Below are 20,058 nucleotides of genomic sequence, written 5' to 3'. Positions count from 1 at the left end.
GACATGAAACTAAACTCTTACTGTAGTCCAAACGCGAAGACACAAAAGCATGAATGAAAAGCTCCAAATCATTCTGTGACACATTTTTCATAATTGAAAGAAGCAGTTCATTGTCAGCCGCTTACAGTGCTGCACTAATGAAGGTCTTTGTCAAAGATAACTCCCAAGTTTCTATGGCTTGGCTGAGCAGACTGGCTTAAGCCACCCAAATTCAGTACTGTTTAATGCCTGGAATTGAGTAATCAGGTGCAATAACCATTGTCAGGGTAGGGATGATGTTCGAAACCGGTTCTCCCGATTGTTCCGATAAAAAAATAACCGATTCCATGGATTCGATTCCCTTTTTGAGAACCGGTTCCCGTTATCGAAGCCACTATACCGTATTTTTGCGACCATAGGGTGCACCGTACTAAAAGGCGCCATGTCAGTTATGGGTGCTATTTCTGTATTTAAAGCATAATTATTAAGGCACAGCTTATTTTGGGCGCAGGCATGGTTAAACATATGCTAGCTTAAAACATACGCTATTTTAAAACATACGCTAGCTTTTAAACATACGCTAGTTTAAACATACGCTAGCTTAAAACATACGCTAGCATGCTGTTTTAAAAAGGCAGCAGGAGCAAAGCTGAGTTCGGTTGTACTTTATTGAAGTATTTATCAATGTATTCACATTATTTTTTGATCAATCCTCATCCACAAGTCCATCAAAGTCCTCTTCTTCTGTGTCCGAAATGAACAGCTGGGCAAGTTCTCCATCAAACACGCCAGATTCCCTCTCCTCATTTTTTAATTCAGTCTCGTTGTCCATTAGCATAGCATGCTAGCACAACAGTAAAAGCCGACTTCTCTTGCCCCGTTGTGCGTATCGATTCGCTACCGTGCTGGTCCCTTTTTCTCCACAGTGTGATTCACCGGGATGTCGAAAGTGAGCGGCACCTCGTCCATGTTGGTGATGTGTTTGTCGGCAATTTTTTTATTTACAACGCACATAGCAGCACTATATGCTCACTGGGGGCGTGCCTCTAGCGTCCTGTCTCACCTGAAACCTTCACTTTATAACGGCCGCATGCTGTCCTCAGTCACATCCGCTTTTCCTCCATATAAACAGCGTGCCGGCCCAGTCATATAACATTTATGGCTTTTGGAACTCAGTGCGCACACAACAACCTATCTGGATTCGATAAGAGATTCGATAAGGAATCGGTTCGATAAGAGGATTCAATAATGGGCTCGAACTCGATAATTTCTTAACGAACATCATCCCTATGTCAGGGGACACAGTTGCGGCGAAGGAAAGGGGACAGTTGCAGAGATATTTTCAAACGCTTTTTTGGTGATGTACATCCATCTTCTTCTTCACAGTGTTCCTGATACCCGATCATTTTTTTTAGCCTGTGTGCTGTTTTCTGTTGCACAAGAAAGAAGCACCTCATTGGCAGTGCTTGCCGTTCTCAGTCACATGGCTACTTTCAAAATGAATTTGCATATTTATAAGGGAGCTTGGCCTGGGCGTGGTCTGGGCGTGCCAAGACACACAGAAATTGGCGGTCCATTCCAAGTAGATTGCGTATATAACAAAGAAATGTTTTTGGATTTGTGCATGCAAACACTTTCATACATCTGAATTTTTACTGACGTATGCCCATTTTCTGGATTTGATCCTACGTCTATATTTAGTAGAAAGTCACGCAACTCTCTGAACATGAGGCCCCAGATCTGCTGACTTAGACCTTATTTGGTTAGCTGTAACACTAAAGGTACGCCTAGATAAATATGAGAACCATGTAGAACTGACCCTGACAGTTGATCCCTCGGTCTTCTCAAAGGCCGAGGACAGATCCAGAGAACCAGAACATTGATTTACCGGTAATTAGAAAACATTAGAATGTCACTGAAACACTTTCAATGAGGCTGTTTTCCCTTGAGTGTTGTTTACTGAAGCGGGACTGAAATGACTCATTGATATTATTTTGATCCAGAAAAAATGTCAGCTGTCCACAGACCACCTTCTCAAGAAACTTAGACAGAAAGGGAAGCTTAGAAATAGGCCTACATTTTTTTAGATCCGTCGGGTCTAATCCTGCTCTTTTTAGTAATGGCTCCACTTATGGCATGTTTGAAAACATTGGGAAACACACCAGTGGACAAAGGGAGGGTTAATCATTTTGGTAACACACGGGCCAATTTACTCAAACACTTTTCGGATGAGCCTACTACAGGGAAGGACGTCAGATGAACAGGAGGAAGACTACATCTTGGTCACCAGTGCCAAATGCTCAGCAAACAGCATAGTCCTAAATGAGGACCACATGCTCGAGACTGGCTCAAAGACAGCATGGGTACAACACGGAAGGGTCAGGATTTATTTCCTTAATCATCTTAAATTTGTTAGTGATACATCTAAGAAAGGCATTGCTGATACCTTCACAAAAAACAGGGGTAACTGGAGCAGCAGGACATACAAGAGAACTTATGGTGTGAAACAACATTTTGGGATTTTTCTTATTCAATGCTACTAGCTGACATATATAGTCATACCTGGCATTTTTAACCATCACATTATATGACAATCCCTGAGATAGGGCCTTTGCACCTCAAGGTTAGTGGATTTTCACAGGCGTTCAGTTTTTCGACATAGTCCTTTAAATCTTAGGATATCTTAATTACTCCAAGGGCACACTTTTTTCTGTATAGACAAATTGGATTTAATCTGAGGCACCTGATCCAGAATTGTTACACAGTGATTGTTAAAACAGTGAATGAGTTTGTCCACATTGAGACAGTTCATAACTATAAGAGGATCAAACAATTTAGAAATTCTATCTGCAGTATTTGCAGTGATAACACACCTCTGAAACCTAAGTCCTTAAGGCTTGGGCTCAGGACTAATGTGCAGATCACACAAACAAGAATATGATCACTCATATGGACAGAAAAAAACGGACGAATCCACGAGGCAAGAATTTAGACAGAAGCTAGTTGTCAAATTATGCAAACACTTAGCACCGGGTTCAAAAAAAGGTCAAACTCCTTGTCAAATGGTAGGGAGATAAGGGATAAGCTCCACCATAGCAAACGATCTAACATCTTCACATTAAGTAGGGTGTTGATTGGAGATGGGAAGCAGGTGTGACTTGTGGTGCCGTTCATCACCAGTGACTAGGTGACATATATCAAGATCAAAAGCAGCAGACAACAAGCAACAAGTGACAAGTGACAACATTCCTTATATGTGGAAATGACAAACATGTTACAAACTGAAAAAAATTCCACAAAATCAGTCAACAGCATTTTTTACAAACAAACTATTCTTTGCAGAAAACCACCCGCAGTAAGCACTCCTGTATAACCACAGGCTGGAGTTTAATTCACATCTATTACGTAGTTTGCCACACACAAACATGCTGAAATTATGGGGCCCAGTTTTATGAAGGAAACAAGGGCATGTTTCCCACTACATCTAAACACAGGCTTTTGTTTACCCACAACAAAATTATAACATATGGATGTGGATATAACTCAAGGGTCACTTCACAGCAACACGGCATTAAAATTTAAAAAAAGAAAAGGCTAATTATCCCAAGGTGCTTAAGGGGTGTCAGTGACGTCAAACATCCCCAAGGAATATATATTCCCCCTTAACATTTGTTTGCAATAATGTTTGTTTGTGCAAATATGAGCAGTATTCTCAAGTACAATATGTGTCCAGTTGAGGGAAAGTGAGTCAGTCACTCTGAAAAATTGCATTTTTGGACACTTTAGCTAGAATATATCAATTGAGATAAACTCAATTTACTATAATATACTGTACTAATGTTTTTTTGCATCTTGGGGCAAAATATTTTATCGCTGAGGACCTGGTTGCTTCTAGGAAGAAACCAGACTAAATGATGTAGGGTTGGGACAACCCTTTTGCGCTCTTGAGAAAACCATTCCTAAGCAGAAATCAAAGCGTCCTTCCACACATTATTCACTTTACCATGAGAACTGAATCAAGCAGGTTGTTCTGATTGATTTCCTATTAATGACTTTTCCTTCCTTCAAACAAACTCCTCAACTCATTTCTGTTAAGATATGCAGATAGCAGTTCTCAATTGTCTTCTTCAATCTCAAACTAAATAGTTTTCTATGTCTAAGAAAAAAAACCAAATCATTTTGAATGACACCTGACACAAATGGGCCATGTGATGGACCACCTTTTGGAATCCTAAATGTTTGAAGTCTTTGTAAAAATCATATCTGACACATGAAAAGAATGACAACAAGTCCAAATATTCAACAATGACAGGTTGACCTACCAACAAGTTTACTTACTGCTAAAGTGTAACTGCTTTAAAGAAACAGTACACTGTTACCCGCAAATGTTTTTCAGCTTGTTGGCTACTGAATGGGACTTTCAGGCGGTGTGTGGTCTTATGTACCAAAACACTGACTGCAAGACTGCTTTACATTTTTAAATTAATTACCAACGACACCAAGGGTGTTTGTCCATGACTCTACAGATGAAAAACAATCCAGGTCACATGAAACTAACATTGATTGCGACAGGATTTTAGGCTTGCCTGGACCTAAAACCGTACTATACGTAGATGGACGTTGCCAGACACACAATTGTTGTTTGTCACACTTACTAAGGTGGCTGCAGAAATCTTTTAAGAATAACATTTTATGATTTGAAATGTGCCAGTCAATTATTACCAGCAGTATCACAGTGACAGAGACCTTTGGTAAAATTACAGTATATCCATTCATCTATTGTCTGTACTAATTGTCCCCATTTGGGTGAGCTGAATAAGCCTGTCCTAGTTGAACATGTCTCCTCATGCTCATCTGAATGATAAGGCATGCATTTCAATTTAACAGGGAATAGCGCTGACATTATCGGCAATATTTGGACCTGTTTGTTTTATGTCAGATGGCTGCTGCTGCCTGGGATAAGATCGGCGCGGTTCAAAAACGCAACATTCATTGCATGCTGTATGTTCAAATGTTTCAGCATATTGCTCATATGTTCTCCTCTTGATGAAATAGCTACCTTTGAATTATTAAAGTAGCGCTTTTGCTGTCTTTTTTAGTAAAATGTCGGCAAACTTATGTGCGCTTTTTTCCGCCCGGGAATACGGCATGTTCCCCACACAATGAACCGTTAAGAGAACCGCTAGACGAAATGGCAAGCGATTCCAAGGAATTGATACATATGATATATATATGTACCAGTGACATACGGTGAGGTTCATGGCTGGTGAGGCACTGACTTCATCACAGTCAGATTTACAAACATATGAACCCTAAAGAGTATCTTATTCACCATTGATTGGCAGCAGTTAACGGGGTTATGTTTAAAAGCTCATATACCAGTATTCTTCCCTGCTTGGCACTCAGCATCAAGGGTTGGAATTGGGGGTTAAATCACCAAAAATTATTCCCGGGCGCGGCGCCGCTGCTGCCCACTGCTCCCCTCACCTCCCAGGGGGTGATCAAGGGGATGGGTCAAAGGCAGAGGACACATTTCATTACACCTAGTGTGTGTGTGACAATCATTGGTACTTTAACTTAACTTTAACTTTACACATACAAACTGTAGCACACAAAAAAGCACATTTAATTAAAAAAAAAACTTTATTATGGTCTTACCTTTACTTATAAATGAAGTCCATGCGCCGCTGTGTTGTGCTGGATTAATGCACCCCCGCCGTAGAATGCACCCCCTGACGGGAGTGTTATATCAACTAAAGCCCACACTTAAACTTTCCACGTGCAAGATTGAATCTATTTAAAAAAGTTATTAATAAGAAGCAAAAAGTGCAAAAACAATAATGTTCGTGTTGGAGGAGTTGTGAATGAATGAAACATGAAATCCGGTGCTGCAGTCTGCAGGTGTACCTAATGTTGTGGCCCTGCAGTCATTCACAACTCCTCCAACACAAACATTATTGTTTTTGCACTTTTTGGCTTCTTATTAAATAACTTTTTTAAATATTCAATTAAGAGCAACGTTTGGCTATTTAGAAGAAACTAGAATATAAAACAGTTTTCAGTTATTTCACCTTTTTTAAGTACATAACTCCAAATGTGTTCATTCATAGTTGTGTAAATAGTCATGAAAATAAAGAAAACGCATTGAATGAGGAGAAGGTGTGTCCAATCTTTTGGCCTGTACTTTTTATACACATATACATATATACATACATATACATATATACACACATATATACATTAAATATATACACATATATACATATATATATATATACACACATATACCGTATTTTTCGGACTATTAGTCGCTCCGGAATATACGTCGCACCGGCCGAAAATGCACAATAAAGGAAAAAAACATATATACGTCGCACTGGAGTATAAGTCGCATTTTTGGGGAGAATTTATTTGATAAAATCCAACACCAAGAATAGACATTTGAAAGGCAATTTAAAATAAATAAAGAGATAGTGAACAACAGGCTGAATAAGTGTACGCCATATGACGCACAAATAACCAACTGAGAACGTGCCTGGTATGTTACGCAACACATCATGGCAAAAGTCATTCAAATAACTATAACATATAGAACATGCTATACGTTTACCAAACAATCTGTCACTCCCGATTGCTAAATCCGTTGAAATCTTCCTCCCCGGTGTCGCCTCTGGTATGCGCCATTTCCTTTCTTTCTGCTGCTCGGTCGCCGTTTTCTGCTGCATATTTCACTACGTCCGGCTTGTAATCTGCAGTATATGATTTCCTTTTCTGTGCCATTTTAGTTCAGTTCTTCTCAGTTTTTATAAGTTACCGCCAATGTTGAAATAATCAATTTTAATAGCTACGGATGTAGCAGCAGTTAGCATCCATGACCCACAATGCACTTCTGCCATGACGCACAATGCACTTTTGCCATGACCCGCTCCCGCCGAATTCTTATTGGCTGACGTGTGTGACGATTGCTGACGTGTGTGTGTGACAATTTCTGAGATTTGCTTCGTCTCTTACGCGAATGAGATAAATAATATTATTTGATATTTTACGGTAATGTGTTAATAATTTCACACATAAGTCGCTCCGGAGTATATGTCGCGCCACCGGCCAACTATGAAAAAAACTGCGATTTATAATCCAAAAAATACGGTACATAAATACATATATATATACATATACATATATATACATAAATATACATATATATATATACATATACATATACATTAGGGGTGTAACGGTACGTGTATTTGTATTGAACCGTTTCGATACGGGGGTTTCGGTTCGGTTCGGAGCTGTACCAAACGAGTTTCCACACAAACATATTAAGTAGCCGCCTAAGCTAAAGTCTTAACAAGCTGCTCCGCTTCGTTGCCTCTGTCTCTGTCAGTACTCTGCAGCACGCAGAATTGTCCCACCCACACAACCATCTGATTGGTTACACGCAGAGCGGTAACAGCCAATCAACAGTGCGTATTCAGAGCGGTAACAGCCAATCAGCAGTGCGTATTCAGAGCGCATGTAGTCTGCTCCAGCGTCATGATGAGCAGGTAGGTGTTCAGCAGGTAAGCATCAGGCAGCAGGCTCTCCCCAAATTATAATAAACACCCCCCAATCAACTACTAGTAACATCACTATGAGCCCGTTGACGTTCTAGGAACATAAACGGCAGTTTCAGCTCGCTCGCAGTCCTGGCTTGAGGTGAAGGCTAATTAGTTTTTAGCGTAACGTTAGCTCATTTTGCGGTGTGTGTGTGTGTGTGTGTGTGTGTGTTTGTGTATGTGTGTATGTGTGTGTGTGTGTTATGGACAGCAAAGCCCTGTCTGTCTGTTATTTCACTTTACCTTTTTCTGTGTTGATTGAGCTGTGTTGAAGCAGCAAAAAAGGACATTATGTTAAATGAAGAGTTTCTGTCTCTGATAGTTGATATAATAATGTAACTGCATCATTAAGCCTACATGAACTCCATGGTGTTCAGGGATGAATAGTCTCTCCTATTGCTATTGTACTATTTTTTCAGCTATAGTTACATTAATCATTAGTAATGGAGCAGCCTAGTTTTGAATGGCAGGGTCCCTGCTATCACATGTTGATAAAAATATAACATTTACATAATAAAAATCAACAACAGGCTTTCCAAATGCTGTAATAAATTAAGCATGATGAGTTGACTTGAATCTGTTTAATGTTGCACTTTTTATATGTAGAAGAAAAGTTTTGTCATTTTATTTAATCTGAGCAACAACTTGAGGCAGTTTAATGTTGATTAACGTGGGCAGAATTATTATAGTGTTCTCAATGTTAAAAGGACAAAGCCATTGTTTACAAATTTGGTAAATAAATAACCAAAACATTTATATTTTGTTGTTTTCTTACTGTACCGAAAATGAACCGAACCGTGACCTCTAAACCAAGGTACGTACCGAACCAAAATTTTTGTGTACCGTTACACCCCTAATATACATATATACACACTATATATATACATACATATTTATATACATATATATACATTATACATACATATATTATATATATACATATTATATATATATATATATATATATATATATATATATATATATATATATATATATATATATATATATATATATATATATATATATACGTTATATATATATATATACGTTATTTATATATATATATGCATTATATATATATATATGTATATATATATATATATATATATATATATATATATATATACGTTATTTATATATATATATATATATATATATATATATATATATATATATATATATATATATATATATATATATATATATATACGTTATTTATATATATATATATATATACATTATTTATATATATATATATATATATATATATATATATATATATATATATATACGTTATTTATATATATATATATATATATATATATATATATATATATATATATATATATATATATATATATATATATATATATATATATATATATATATATATATATATATATATATATATATATATACGTTATATATATATATATATATATATATATATATATATATATATATATATATATATATATATATGTATGTGTGGGGAAAAAATCACAAGACTATTTCATCTCTACAGGCCTGTTTCATGAGGGGTTTTCCTCAGGAGATTCTCCTGAGGATTGAGGAAAACCCCTCATGAAACAGGCCTGTAGAGATGAAATAGTCTTGTGATTTTTTCCCCACACATACATATTACGCTCTACCACGGTATCGAGCACTATTTTTTGGATAATCTAATTAAGACATATATATATATATATATATATATATATATATATATATATATATATATATATATATATATATATATATATATATATATATATATATATATATATATATATATATATATATATGTATATATATATATATATATATGTGTGTATAACGTAATAAAATATAATATATGAGGATGACGAAGATCACCTCAACTTGGTCATTTAAAAAGTAGCTTGTCTGCTGAAAAACTGTGAGCACCGCTGTTTCAAACCAACAAATATAACAGCCAACAGCTAGTATATGTTACGAATAGTGCTTTAAGAGAACCAATTGGACAAATAATGAAAATGTCACAATTAGAAGAAAAACATATAATTGCTTTGGGCCAAAAAAGATGGCTGGCATTCAGGTTCTTAATTGAGGCTGTCTCACACGTACACATACACACAAAAGAGATCTCTCTGAGGAGAAAAAGATTTACGTAAACACAAGCGCCCTCTAGGTAGCCACATCTCCGTGACATACAGCATTTTTAAGGCAACCAGTTAAGGAGAACAAGTCTCCTTAAATTCAATCTGCCGTTGCATCTGCACATCTGGACAAGAAGGTTGCAAGTGTACAGTTTGGACTTCCTTTATATTATATATAAACAGTACACTCTCCAGCTCAAGATGTTTTGATGTACTGGACCAAAATATGCCAAAACAGAATTTGAGGCATGTAAACAAGAAGACAAGTAAAGATTGCAGTAGCAGTTGAACTTTTTCCTATAAAGCCCACTAAAAACATCCAAAAACAACCAACAATGCTCTATTTACATGCATATCAACCAAGCTACACTCTCAAAAATAGTGGTACCAGTGTGTACCTAAAAGGGAACAATGCTTTTGTTGCTGGGATGTACCTTTTTGACATTTCTATACCCGTCAGTCCAGGTCCATTTGTGTACCTTATCAATTTGTACCAGTTAAAATACAATCGCTAATAATAATTCAGCCCGAAGTGCTTCATACAAGGAACCTCATAAATAGCTGAAAGTGCTAGGATGATGACCATACCATACCAACTTTATTTATAAATGTGTGCTTTAACCCATAATTAAAGAGAATAAACGCTCAATACAAACAATGAGTAAAATATTGGAAGAATACAACAGAACAACAACAATAGAACAAGGTCATGTCACAAATAATGAATACAAGTTAATAAGTTAAAGTTAAGTTAAAGTTAAAGTTAAAGTACCAATGATTGTCACAAACACACTAGGTGTGGTGAAATGTGTCCTCTGCATTTGACCCATCCCCTTGTTCACCCCCTGGGAGGTGAGGGGAGCAGTGAGCAGCAGCGGTGTCGTGCCCAGGAATCATTTTTGGTGATTTAACCCCCAATTCCAACCCTTGATGCTGAGTGCCAAGCAGGGAGGTAATGGGTTCCATTTTTATAGTCTTTGGTATGACTCGGCCGGGGTTTGAACTCACAACCTACCGATCTCAGGGTGGACACTCTAACCACTAGAGATGATAGCAATAATCAAAGATGCTAATACAATTATTATCATTATCATGTTATTATTAATAATGGCTCTAAATGCCTTAACACAATTATACAACTAATATTCCCTCTTCAAAATACTACTACTAATAGCTATTGTCTATGAACTAAACACATATTTATTGCAGCAGGTAATCTTAGAGCACTGTTAAAATGGTACAAATGTATATACAGTATGACACCTTGTAACTTTTTTAATCGTATAAAGGTATACATTTGGCCTCCTAAAGATCAATATTAAATTTTTGAGAAAACATTCTTAAAAAATTTACTTTTCGTAAAATAAAAGTTTACTCTAAACATGGAACTGTATAAGATTGCATCATATTACGTCAAATCGGATTGGATCCAATCCCAACGAATCAAATTTTAAAACGTCCATCCATCATTCCAATTTCTACCGTTTGTACTGTTTCTAAATATTATTATGTATCTAGGTATGTGTGAAAACTGTCTGATATTGGAGCAATGCACGCCTAAGTTATAGTATTTATGACTGGTGATGTAGTGAGGCGTGTGCAGCTGTCTCACCAAGGCAGGATCGAGTTCTTCATTCAATACGGCCTCATTCTTGATGAGTGCCACCCGCTGAGCAAAGCGGCATGTAGAGATGGACTCCTGGATTAAAAAAAAAAAAAAAAGAGTAAGAAACTAATTTAAGAAGAAATATTTACAAAAAAAGTTAAGCATACAATATGTGTATGTTTTTCACAGTCTGGATAAATCAAATATGGTGCTAAAGTCTTAGGCCACTATTAAACAAAATTGTTTAAGTAATGCTGTAATAATCACAAATAACGACAATGTCAATTAGTAAAGCGAATTCATCCACCAAGACTTCCAAGAAATTGTTGACAAAATAAAAACATTTTTTTTTGGATTTTCTATTAATGTGTTTGTTAGGAGATTACTTAATTGGTTTATGGAGGGTCTGTATTAGCCCCTTTATCCGCATCGCACTACAACATAATGGGTCCTCCCTTCATCCATGTGTCACACCACTACAACACGCGGAAATTGGTGTGGTATTTTTTGTAATCCTGCTAATTTTTTCCTGTCCCGTTTACAGTTGCTGTGTCAAAATGATTGCAGTGAAAAAGTTAATTAAAGCAATGTAATTACAGTAGTCGAGGCCAAAGACTTGCACAACTGTAGCAAAGCCAAGGTTGGTAGTCATCAAAACAGTGTGTCTTACATCTATGTTGCTCTTGTCAACTGACACAGTGGCAATCATAGTGGTCATACAGTTGCCTCCAAGGCTATCTCTCAGCACTGACGTCAACATGGAGTTCCTGTACGGAATATGGCTGCGATTTCTCTCTGACAGAGCAATAATAACCTGAAGAAGAGAAAAGGCACAAATATGTAAATAAAGACAGAAGATGGAAATATGCATGTTAAATAACTTTTGCCAGAGTGGGTCATCATTACTAATTGCTGGACAAGGTCCATTCATTAAAATGAAATGTCTGACATAAAATAAAATATACTGAAAGTAGTAAACTCTTCAAAAATAGCCTGCACTTGGCTACAATAACTGTCATAGCTCAATTTGAATACGAAGATCACCATACTGATTGTGAAAAAGGAAAGTTTATAGTTTTCATGAGATGATTAAATCATATCAAAATCACATTTCTAGAGGTACCTTGATAAAATCAACACATCTTATCACGTATTTTGCAAAGTCAAAAAACAAACATTTGTTTAGTAAAACCACCTGCTCTAAGTAATGAAGGGAAAGGTTGATGAATTTGGCCTCAGTGAGCAACAGCCCATTTAGGCCTGTTTTGCTGGCCCGATCTGACCCGGCAAGGTCCACCAGGTGAAGCTTGGACTGCCGTAGTGTATCAGAGCCTGGCTCACGCATACACAAGTGCACGGTGAAAATACAGTGGGAACGTGTAGACGCCTGGTTCATGGGATTCTGGAAATGAGAGAATGACAGTGAGAGAAGAAAATCTTCACCTTTTGAATCAAAAACAGTACTGACCCGAGGAAAAAAAAGTTTCCATCTGTGATTGATTGAGACTTTCTTTTCATCATAATTTTTTCCTGCTTCTGATTATTCAAACATAGGTTGCATTATAAACAATGAGCAGATGGTTCCAGCTTTGCAAAAGCTGTGGTGGATTTTCAGATAGCCATTTGTGTAGCAGTAGGTAGGCTGCGAGCCAGGGAGAACAAAACAAAAGTGTCTGCAGCAGAGACTTTATAAGGCACTCACTTTTTAATCATAATTTATTCATGATCTAAATTTTAGGTGCTGTCTTGATGTCCTCACATTATAAATGTTGATCAAGCTGTAACAATTGGACATGCCTGCCATGTTTTCAAACATGCAAGAGAAACATCTACAACGGAACTTCAGCGCTGAAGGTGCGCTCATGGAGAGAGACAGCACTTATTGTGCTCATGATGGAAAAAATGCATATTTCAAAAGAGATCTACATATTTATACCACATTGCAAACATGAACAATTCTCAAATGGGCCTCTGACCAAGACTTAGTGTTAGAATAAATGTCCCATGACTTCCCCACGATGGTTTTATTTTTATTTTATTTTTTAGTTCCTTCAGTTTTTTGGTCCAAGTTATTGAACAAACAATAGATGATAATAGGAGCTCACAAAGCCATAGGGATTGCACAATGCATCACATTATGAGACAGTAAACCATATAAAACATCCATCCATCCATTTTCTACTGCTTGTCCCTTTCGGGGTCACGGGGGGTGCTGGAGCCTATACCAGCATATTAAATAAAAGAGCAGGTTGCATTGCATTAGGTCGTGTTTGGTAGAACGAGACAAGACATTTTAATTTGGCAATATTTACACACTAAGGCAAAAATTCTCCTAATCTGTCAGATTGCAAGAGAATATTCTGCACAAAGTCCTCCATTGACTTTGTAAGCATCATTCCTTGCACAACTGTAGCAATGCCAAGGTTGGTAGTCATCAAAACAGATTGGTTATATCCATAACATGTATTCATTTTATACTGCTTATCGTGTTCAAGGACACAGGTGAGCAAGGGCTCCTCCCAGTTGATTCTGGGAAAATGCGGGGTACACCCTGGACTGGTTGCCAGTTACTGAATATGGATAACACTATGAGTATGTCATATACCATTACCTAGACTTGAGCGAAAAAAATGATGGTAATAATTGTGACTAATTGGCGACCAATCAGTGACCAAAATGATTTTTTTAGAAAAGTCAAAATTTTCAGGCACCATATCATGTGTTTCCCAGGGTTATAAATTTGATCCAGGTCTTGACTCTGGCTCACACAGTCATTCCAAATCTTTAATGTTCATTTGAATGTATACTGTAAATGGGGTCCTTATGATGCCATATGGGGACATTTATCTTCAGCTTTCTAGCAGCATGTTTTAAGTCAAAATTGACTGGTATTTGGAGCTGTCCACAGCTTCCCCCATTTCGGCTAAAGCTGCTGTTCTAAAATCCAAATGAAAGGAAATAGCACAAAAGAGTAATGCTACTACACTACATCAATATTTTACTGTGCATAAGGTGTGCTGCTGGTAATACACAGCATTGCTTTTGCACATTAGCTGGAAGAAAGTTAAACTGTACAGGTCAATGCTTTTGTAAAAGCAGTCAAAAAAAAAGACTTTTGTTCTCAGAATCAAATGTTAATTTTACAACACATGTTATACCCACATACAGTATTACATCAAATCAGTCACTACAAACTCTTGAATAGGTACACATTGGGATTAACTAAAATTCACCACAGTCCCCATAAGGTGAAGTAAGGACATGCAGGCTGATAGGATGCAGACAGAGGATATGAACTTTGTGCTCCACATCTTAACATAAAAAAGGATACAGAGGGGGAAGAAACAAATGAGAAAAAATGTTTCCTGATGAGGTCCAAAAAACGTAAGAAGTAGAGAAGGTGCATTGTAGTCCCCAAAAAACTGTACAATAGTTGTCTAGTCTCAAGTTGAATGAGCTCATGTTCTGTTCATGTGGCCAGTGGGAGTGAATAGATATTTAATCCGTTTTGGCTGGGATCAAAAGAGAAGCTTTTGTGCAAATATGTTGGATTTATATCAAAAGTAAAGACCTCTGGGATAAATTTGGCAGTGACAAATTGACAATGTGAAAGGTTGTTTGTTCGCTTTAGGCTTAAGTGAAAGTTTCTTGTCAAGAGGTCTCTGCAATGGTGAGTTCACAAGAGTCTGTGTGTGGGTGGCTACTTGGTGCCCCCCAAAAACAAACCCTGAGCTGCTTGATCAACACACTTTTGTACAAAAATAGCTTCTTTCAACAGACAATTTTTCAGTTCATCCAGAAAAGGACACCAACAATATGTCCTCAAGCCAAATAAAAGACAAATGTGTTATTGTTAAATATGTGCAACGCTTTTAAAAAACCAGCCACATTTCCAGTTGTACTACAAATACATATACACACATATATATATATATATATATATATATATATATATATATATATATATATATATATATATATATATATATATATATATATATATATATATATATATATATATATATATATATATATATATATATATACCTGTATATATATCCATCCATCCATCCATTTTCTACCGCTTGTCTCTTTTGGGGTCGCGGGGGGTATTTGGATATATGTATTTGGATATATACTGTATATATATATATGTATTTGGATATATATATATATATATATATATATATATATATATATATATATATATATATATATATATATATATATATATATATATATATATATATATATATGTATTTGGATATATATACTGTCTTTGTATACATATACAGTATATATATATATATATATATATATATATATATATATATATATATATATATATATATATATATATATATATTATATATATACTGTATTTGTATACATATACAGTACATATATATACTGTATTTGTATACATATACAGTATATATATATATATATATATATATACTGTATTTGTATACATATACAGTATATATATATATATATATATATATATATATATATATATATATATATATATATATATATATATATATATATATATATATATATATATATATATATATATATATATATATATATATATATAAACAGGGTGTGCAATCCATAAAATAGCGTGTACTATGAGTGGAAGTGTTTCGTGTGATTTATTAACACTGTTTGTACAATTCAAAAGTGGTTCAGACCACTTTATTTAATTGAGAATTGTATGTGTACTATATATATGGAGCATCACCCATATATACACTCGATCATTTACTGCACATTCATTTTTGTCATGCTTCTATCTGTGGCTTTTGCCATGTTTTCAAACATGCAAGAGAAAAATCTACAACGGAACGTCAGCGCTGAAGGTGCGCTCATGGAGAGAGGCTGCATTTACTGTGCTCAAGATGGAAAAAATGCATACTTCAAGAATTTTTTTTTCACATAGGGACTATGTTAATTATATGGCCCTTATTGTGATATACAATGTAATATTTGGGCACATCCCCTTCTTACTTCTGCAATCATTCGATTGGTGTCCCCCAAGAACAAGTGATTGAGAGCCTCCTCTTCATTTGCAGACTGCAGCATTGAAAGATTCTTGATATGAATGTTGTGGTCAGGATCTTCCAAGATTATTACTTTTCTGGCAAAAAAAGGAACATTATGTTGCTGTAGGAAATACCAGAAATGATAAGTCCACTTACAATATAAAGAGCAAAGCATAACAAACAGTGACAAAGTCCGAACAACTTAATAGCACAAAATAGGACAAATTTAATTTTGTGAATTATGTTTGACTTAGTCGAGCGCAGCTCTGAATCAAAACAAAAAGTCCAAACAAAAAGAGTTAGTGCAAAGTGATGTATGCATGAGCTGCTCCAGAAAGGGTCTATAAATTGATAACAGACATCCATCTATCCATTTTCTATACTGCATGTCCTCATTAGGGCCATGTGTTAGCTGGAGCCTAACCAAACAGACCTCTGACCTATGGTCATTTAAACCCTGGACTGATCTCTTGCCAATCGCAGGGCACATATAGACAAACAACCTTTCACATTCACATTTACACCAATGGATAATTTAGAGTCTTCAATTAGTCTAACATGTGATGTAAACCTGGTAAAAGCCCAGCAAAACAACAACTGCAAAAAATCTGGGCATTATTTTTTACCCAGCGCTCTTGTTTCAGCTGCACTTTTAAAATGTTACTAAAACAGCCTTCTATCATCTCTGTAATATCGCTGAAATGTGTTCCATTTTGTCTATAACTGACACGGATATCATTGTACATGTGTTTGTTACGTCTCGTCTTGACTATTTTAAAGTATTATTTTCTTTTCTCCCCATTTCCAGGAATAAATATTTGCAGTTAGTACAAAATGCAGCTGCTAGACTTTTGAACACAACAAGGAAATGGGATCATATTATGCCTATACTGGCCCACCTGAACTAATTCCTGGTAAACTTAAGGTGCAATTTTAAAGTTTTCTTACTTACGACCCTGAGAGGGACAAGCACTTAAGATGCAATTTTAAGGTTTTGTTACTTACGACCCTGAGAGGGACAAGCTATAAAAAATGGATGGATGGACATACAAAATATTAAACGGTCCAGCACCATCTTATCTTGCCGATTGTATTGTACTGTATGTTCCATCCCAAAATCTGTGTTCCATAAACGCCAGCTTATCAGTGAACCCCAGAGCCCCAAAAAAGCCTTCAGGCTCCAGAGCAGGGGTCCCCAAACTAAGACCTGTGGGCCGGAGTCGGCCCGCCAACATACACAATCTGTCCCGTGGGAAGTCCCAAGTTAAAAAAATAAATACATTACTCCAGTATTTTGGATTGCCCTACCGGCAATCGTTAGAGATGTTACCTCGGTAGAAGCATTCAAGTCCCGCCTTAAAACTCATTTACATACTCTAGCTTTAAGATAGACCCCCTTTTTACACCAATGTCTGACAATGGGCAGACCTGGCTGAGCCCGGAAGAATATTGCCTACGACTATCTGTTGGCTTCCCAATGGAATGGACTCCCACAATATATATTAATGTAACAATCCAATAATTATACCCAGTCGACATCCATTGCAGCCGATCACCCTGGAAGGGGATTCCCCACATCTGCGGTCCCTTTTCAAGGTTTCTTGTTTTTCCCAAGTGGGGGTCTTTTGAGTTTTTCCTTGTGGGTTTAGATCAGGGGATGTTGTTGAATTTGTAAAGCCATTTGAGACACTTGTGATTAAGAACTATATTAATGCATTTTTAATGATTGTTTTTAACCCCCAAAGTCAGCTGGAACCCTAATGAGGACAAGTGCTATAGAAAATGGATGGTTGGTTTTGCAATACTACATAACTATTGTTTCCCTAATACTACCATCAACTATTGTATGGCAGGGATTACTGTATTGTAATGTTTACAAACATTTTAAGATTCACTATGAATATAGTATATAATATACAGTTTACACACAATGAGAGACATTTGGGCAATCCTGTCATAGTGGAATGCTTGCACAGATGGAGAGGGTTAAAAGAGAGTGTACTAAAACTGATCAAGAAGAGGAGGGATAGGAAGTGGACAAGAAGCAGACCAACAGTGCCACAGCTTCTTCTTGAATCAGCAAGTGTAGCCACAGCACGGTTAAAGACGGGCACTGTCTATTTGCAGAACACTATGATTTGTGGGTATCTAAAACCTCCGGCAGAATCATCTGAAAAAGGCCTTTAAAGGAAATGCTAGCAGAAAATAAGCACAAACACTAAATTGATGGACCAAGATGGTGTTGTTCCTATGACATCTATTTTGATGATGTATTGCATATGCCAAAAAAGATGAAAGACCGACAAACACCCAAACAGCTTGGAGAGATAAAGAAGACAAGGAGAGGCAGAGAGTGAAGCAAGAAATGAGAAGGAAAATAAGAAGTGGCTGAAGACAAAAACTGGAACAAAAACAGTCCCAGTAACATGCAGTGAAAAAATGTTTCTTCACATGATCCTTTTTCTCCGCTCCAGTGGCCGGATCTACCACTAGTTAGACCACATTCATCACTATTCAATGGTGTTATTATGCATGTTGGCAGTTTGTAGTGGGGTGGTAAATACTAGTCTCCATATTTCCCCACACTGTAGATTCCAGGCAAATAAATAATGGTGTAGGAATAAAGCTCAGTTACACCAACACATGCTTGATACAAAAAGTCAGATCTAATGACAATTTATCTGATTAGCATTAAAAATATACCTATTAAACTATAATAACTTTCTAACTCTTAGAACAAAACTTTCCATACTAGATCTCTTTATTTTAGCTCAAAAATGAATTTATGAGCTTAACAGATTAACACCAAGCCCTAGATTTTTCTTAAAGTTGTCTTTACTTGCCTTCAAGAGCATGAACAGACTATAAAGGGCAACCCATACACTGTAATAGCATAAAATGTAAATGGATATCTGTAGTCATACGGAGTCCAGAAAGGCACACTCACGGTAGGTCTTCCAATCGAGATGCCTCTTGTCTGGGATCCAGAAGGTCATAACCCATTTCGTTGTAAATCTCCAGGTAAGAGATGTGTGTTGTATACACAATATTGTTGTCCTGTTGAGAAGAATTTACAAACAAAATTAAAAACTGATGAATGGGTAAATTAAGGTGAAAAGTTTAGTGTTATCATGTGATGTAGTCACTTACTGTGAGAATGGACTAAAATAAGATATGTACCATTTTATACTAGTTTAGCACTTTTCTTGAACAAAAATGTTGACCATAATTACAGACCTACAGTATTTACTGACACCACTTGCTTGAATACTGTCTCACAGAAGCATTTAACGGCTTACAATTGCCGACGATCACAAGCTAGACAAATTAACCATTGCTCTGGTTGTTAATGACTTTGAACAATATAGACAGAAAAAGTGCTTCCATCACAGCGAATGCAGAACACGAGAATATAGAAGAGAACAGGGAACCCAGATCGTCTTTGAGAAGTAATAACGATGTTGAACAATACCTTTGTGAGGCACACACACTAAACCCTGTTCCACCACGCTGCTTCTACGAAAGTCTAACTAAGATAATTTGTATAGTGGTGAGTAAAGTGCTGAAATTACTCTGACTTGATCGGTTACACTGGCCACATTGTATCAAATAGCATTGTATAGATTAGAATCAAAATATTGGAACATTTGGTGATTGTGCCAATAGCGCAACCAGTAGAGAACTGGCAT

At 36.3% G+C, this 20,058-nt stretch overlaps 1 protein-coding gene across 1 annotated transcript in view; it reads right to left on the bottom strand.

The window, feature by feature from the left end:
- The window catches only part of kif6 (kinesin family member 6), a 114,248-nt gene that overhangs the window by 69,539 nt on the left and 24,651 nt on the right, over positions 1-20,058 (bottom strand). Inside the window, exons 5-9 of the mRNA XM_062041775.1 lie at positions 19,317-19,426; positions 16,335-16,464; positions 12,517-12,723; positions 11,992-12,135; positions 11,328-11,414 (exon numbers count right to left, since the gene is read on the bottom strand). Of these exons, the coding sequence (XP_061897759.1) occupies positions 11,328-11,414; positions 11,992-12,135; positions 12,517-12,723; positions 16,335-16,464; positions 19,317-19,426 (678 nt within the window). The remainder of the gene's footprint in view (positions 1-11,327; positions 11,415-11,991; positions 12,136-12,516; positions 12,724-16,334; positions 16,465-19,316; positions 19,427-20,058) is intronic.

This window comes from Entelurus aequoreus, linkage group LG03, assembly GCF_033978785.1.
Source record: "Entelurus aequoreus isolate RoL-2023_Sb linkage group LG03, RoL_Eaeq_v1.1, whole genome shotgun sequence".
Taxonomy (NCBI): Eukaryota; Metazoa; Chordata; class Actinopteri; order Syngnathiformes; family Syngnathidae; genus Entelurus; species Entelurus aequoreus.
This window is presented reverse-complemented; position numbering and strand designations above follow the sequence as displayed.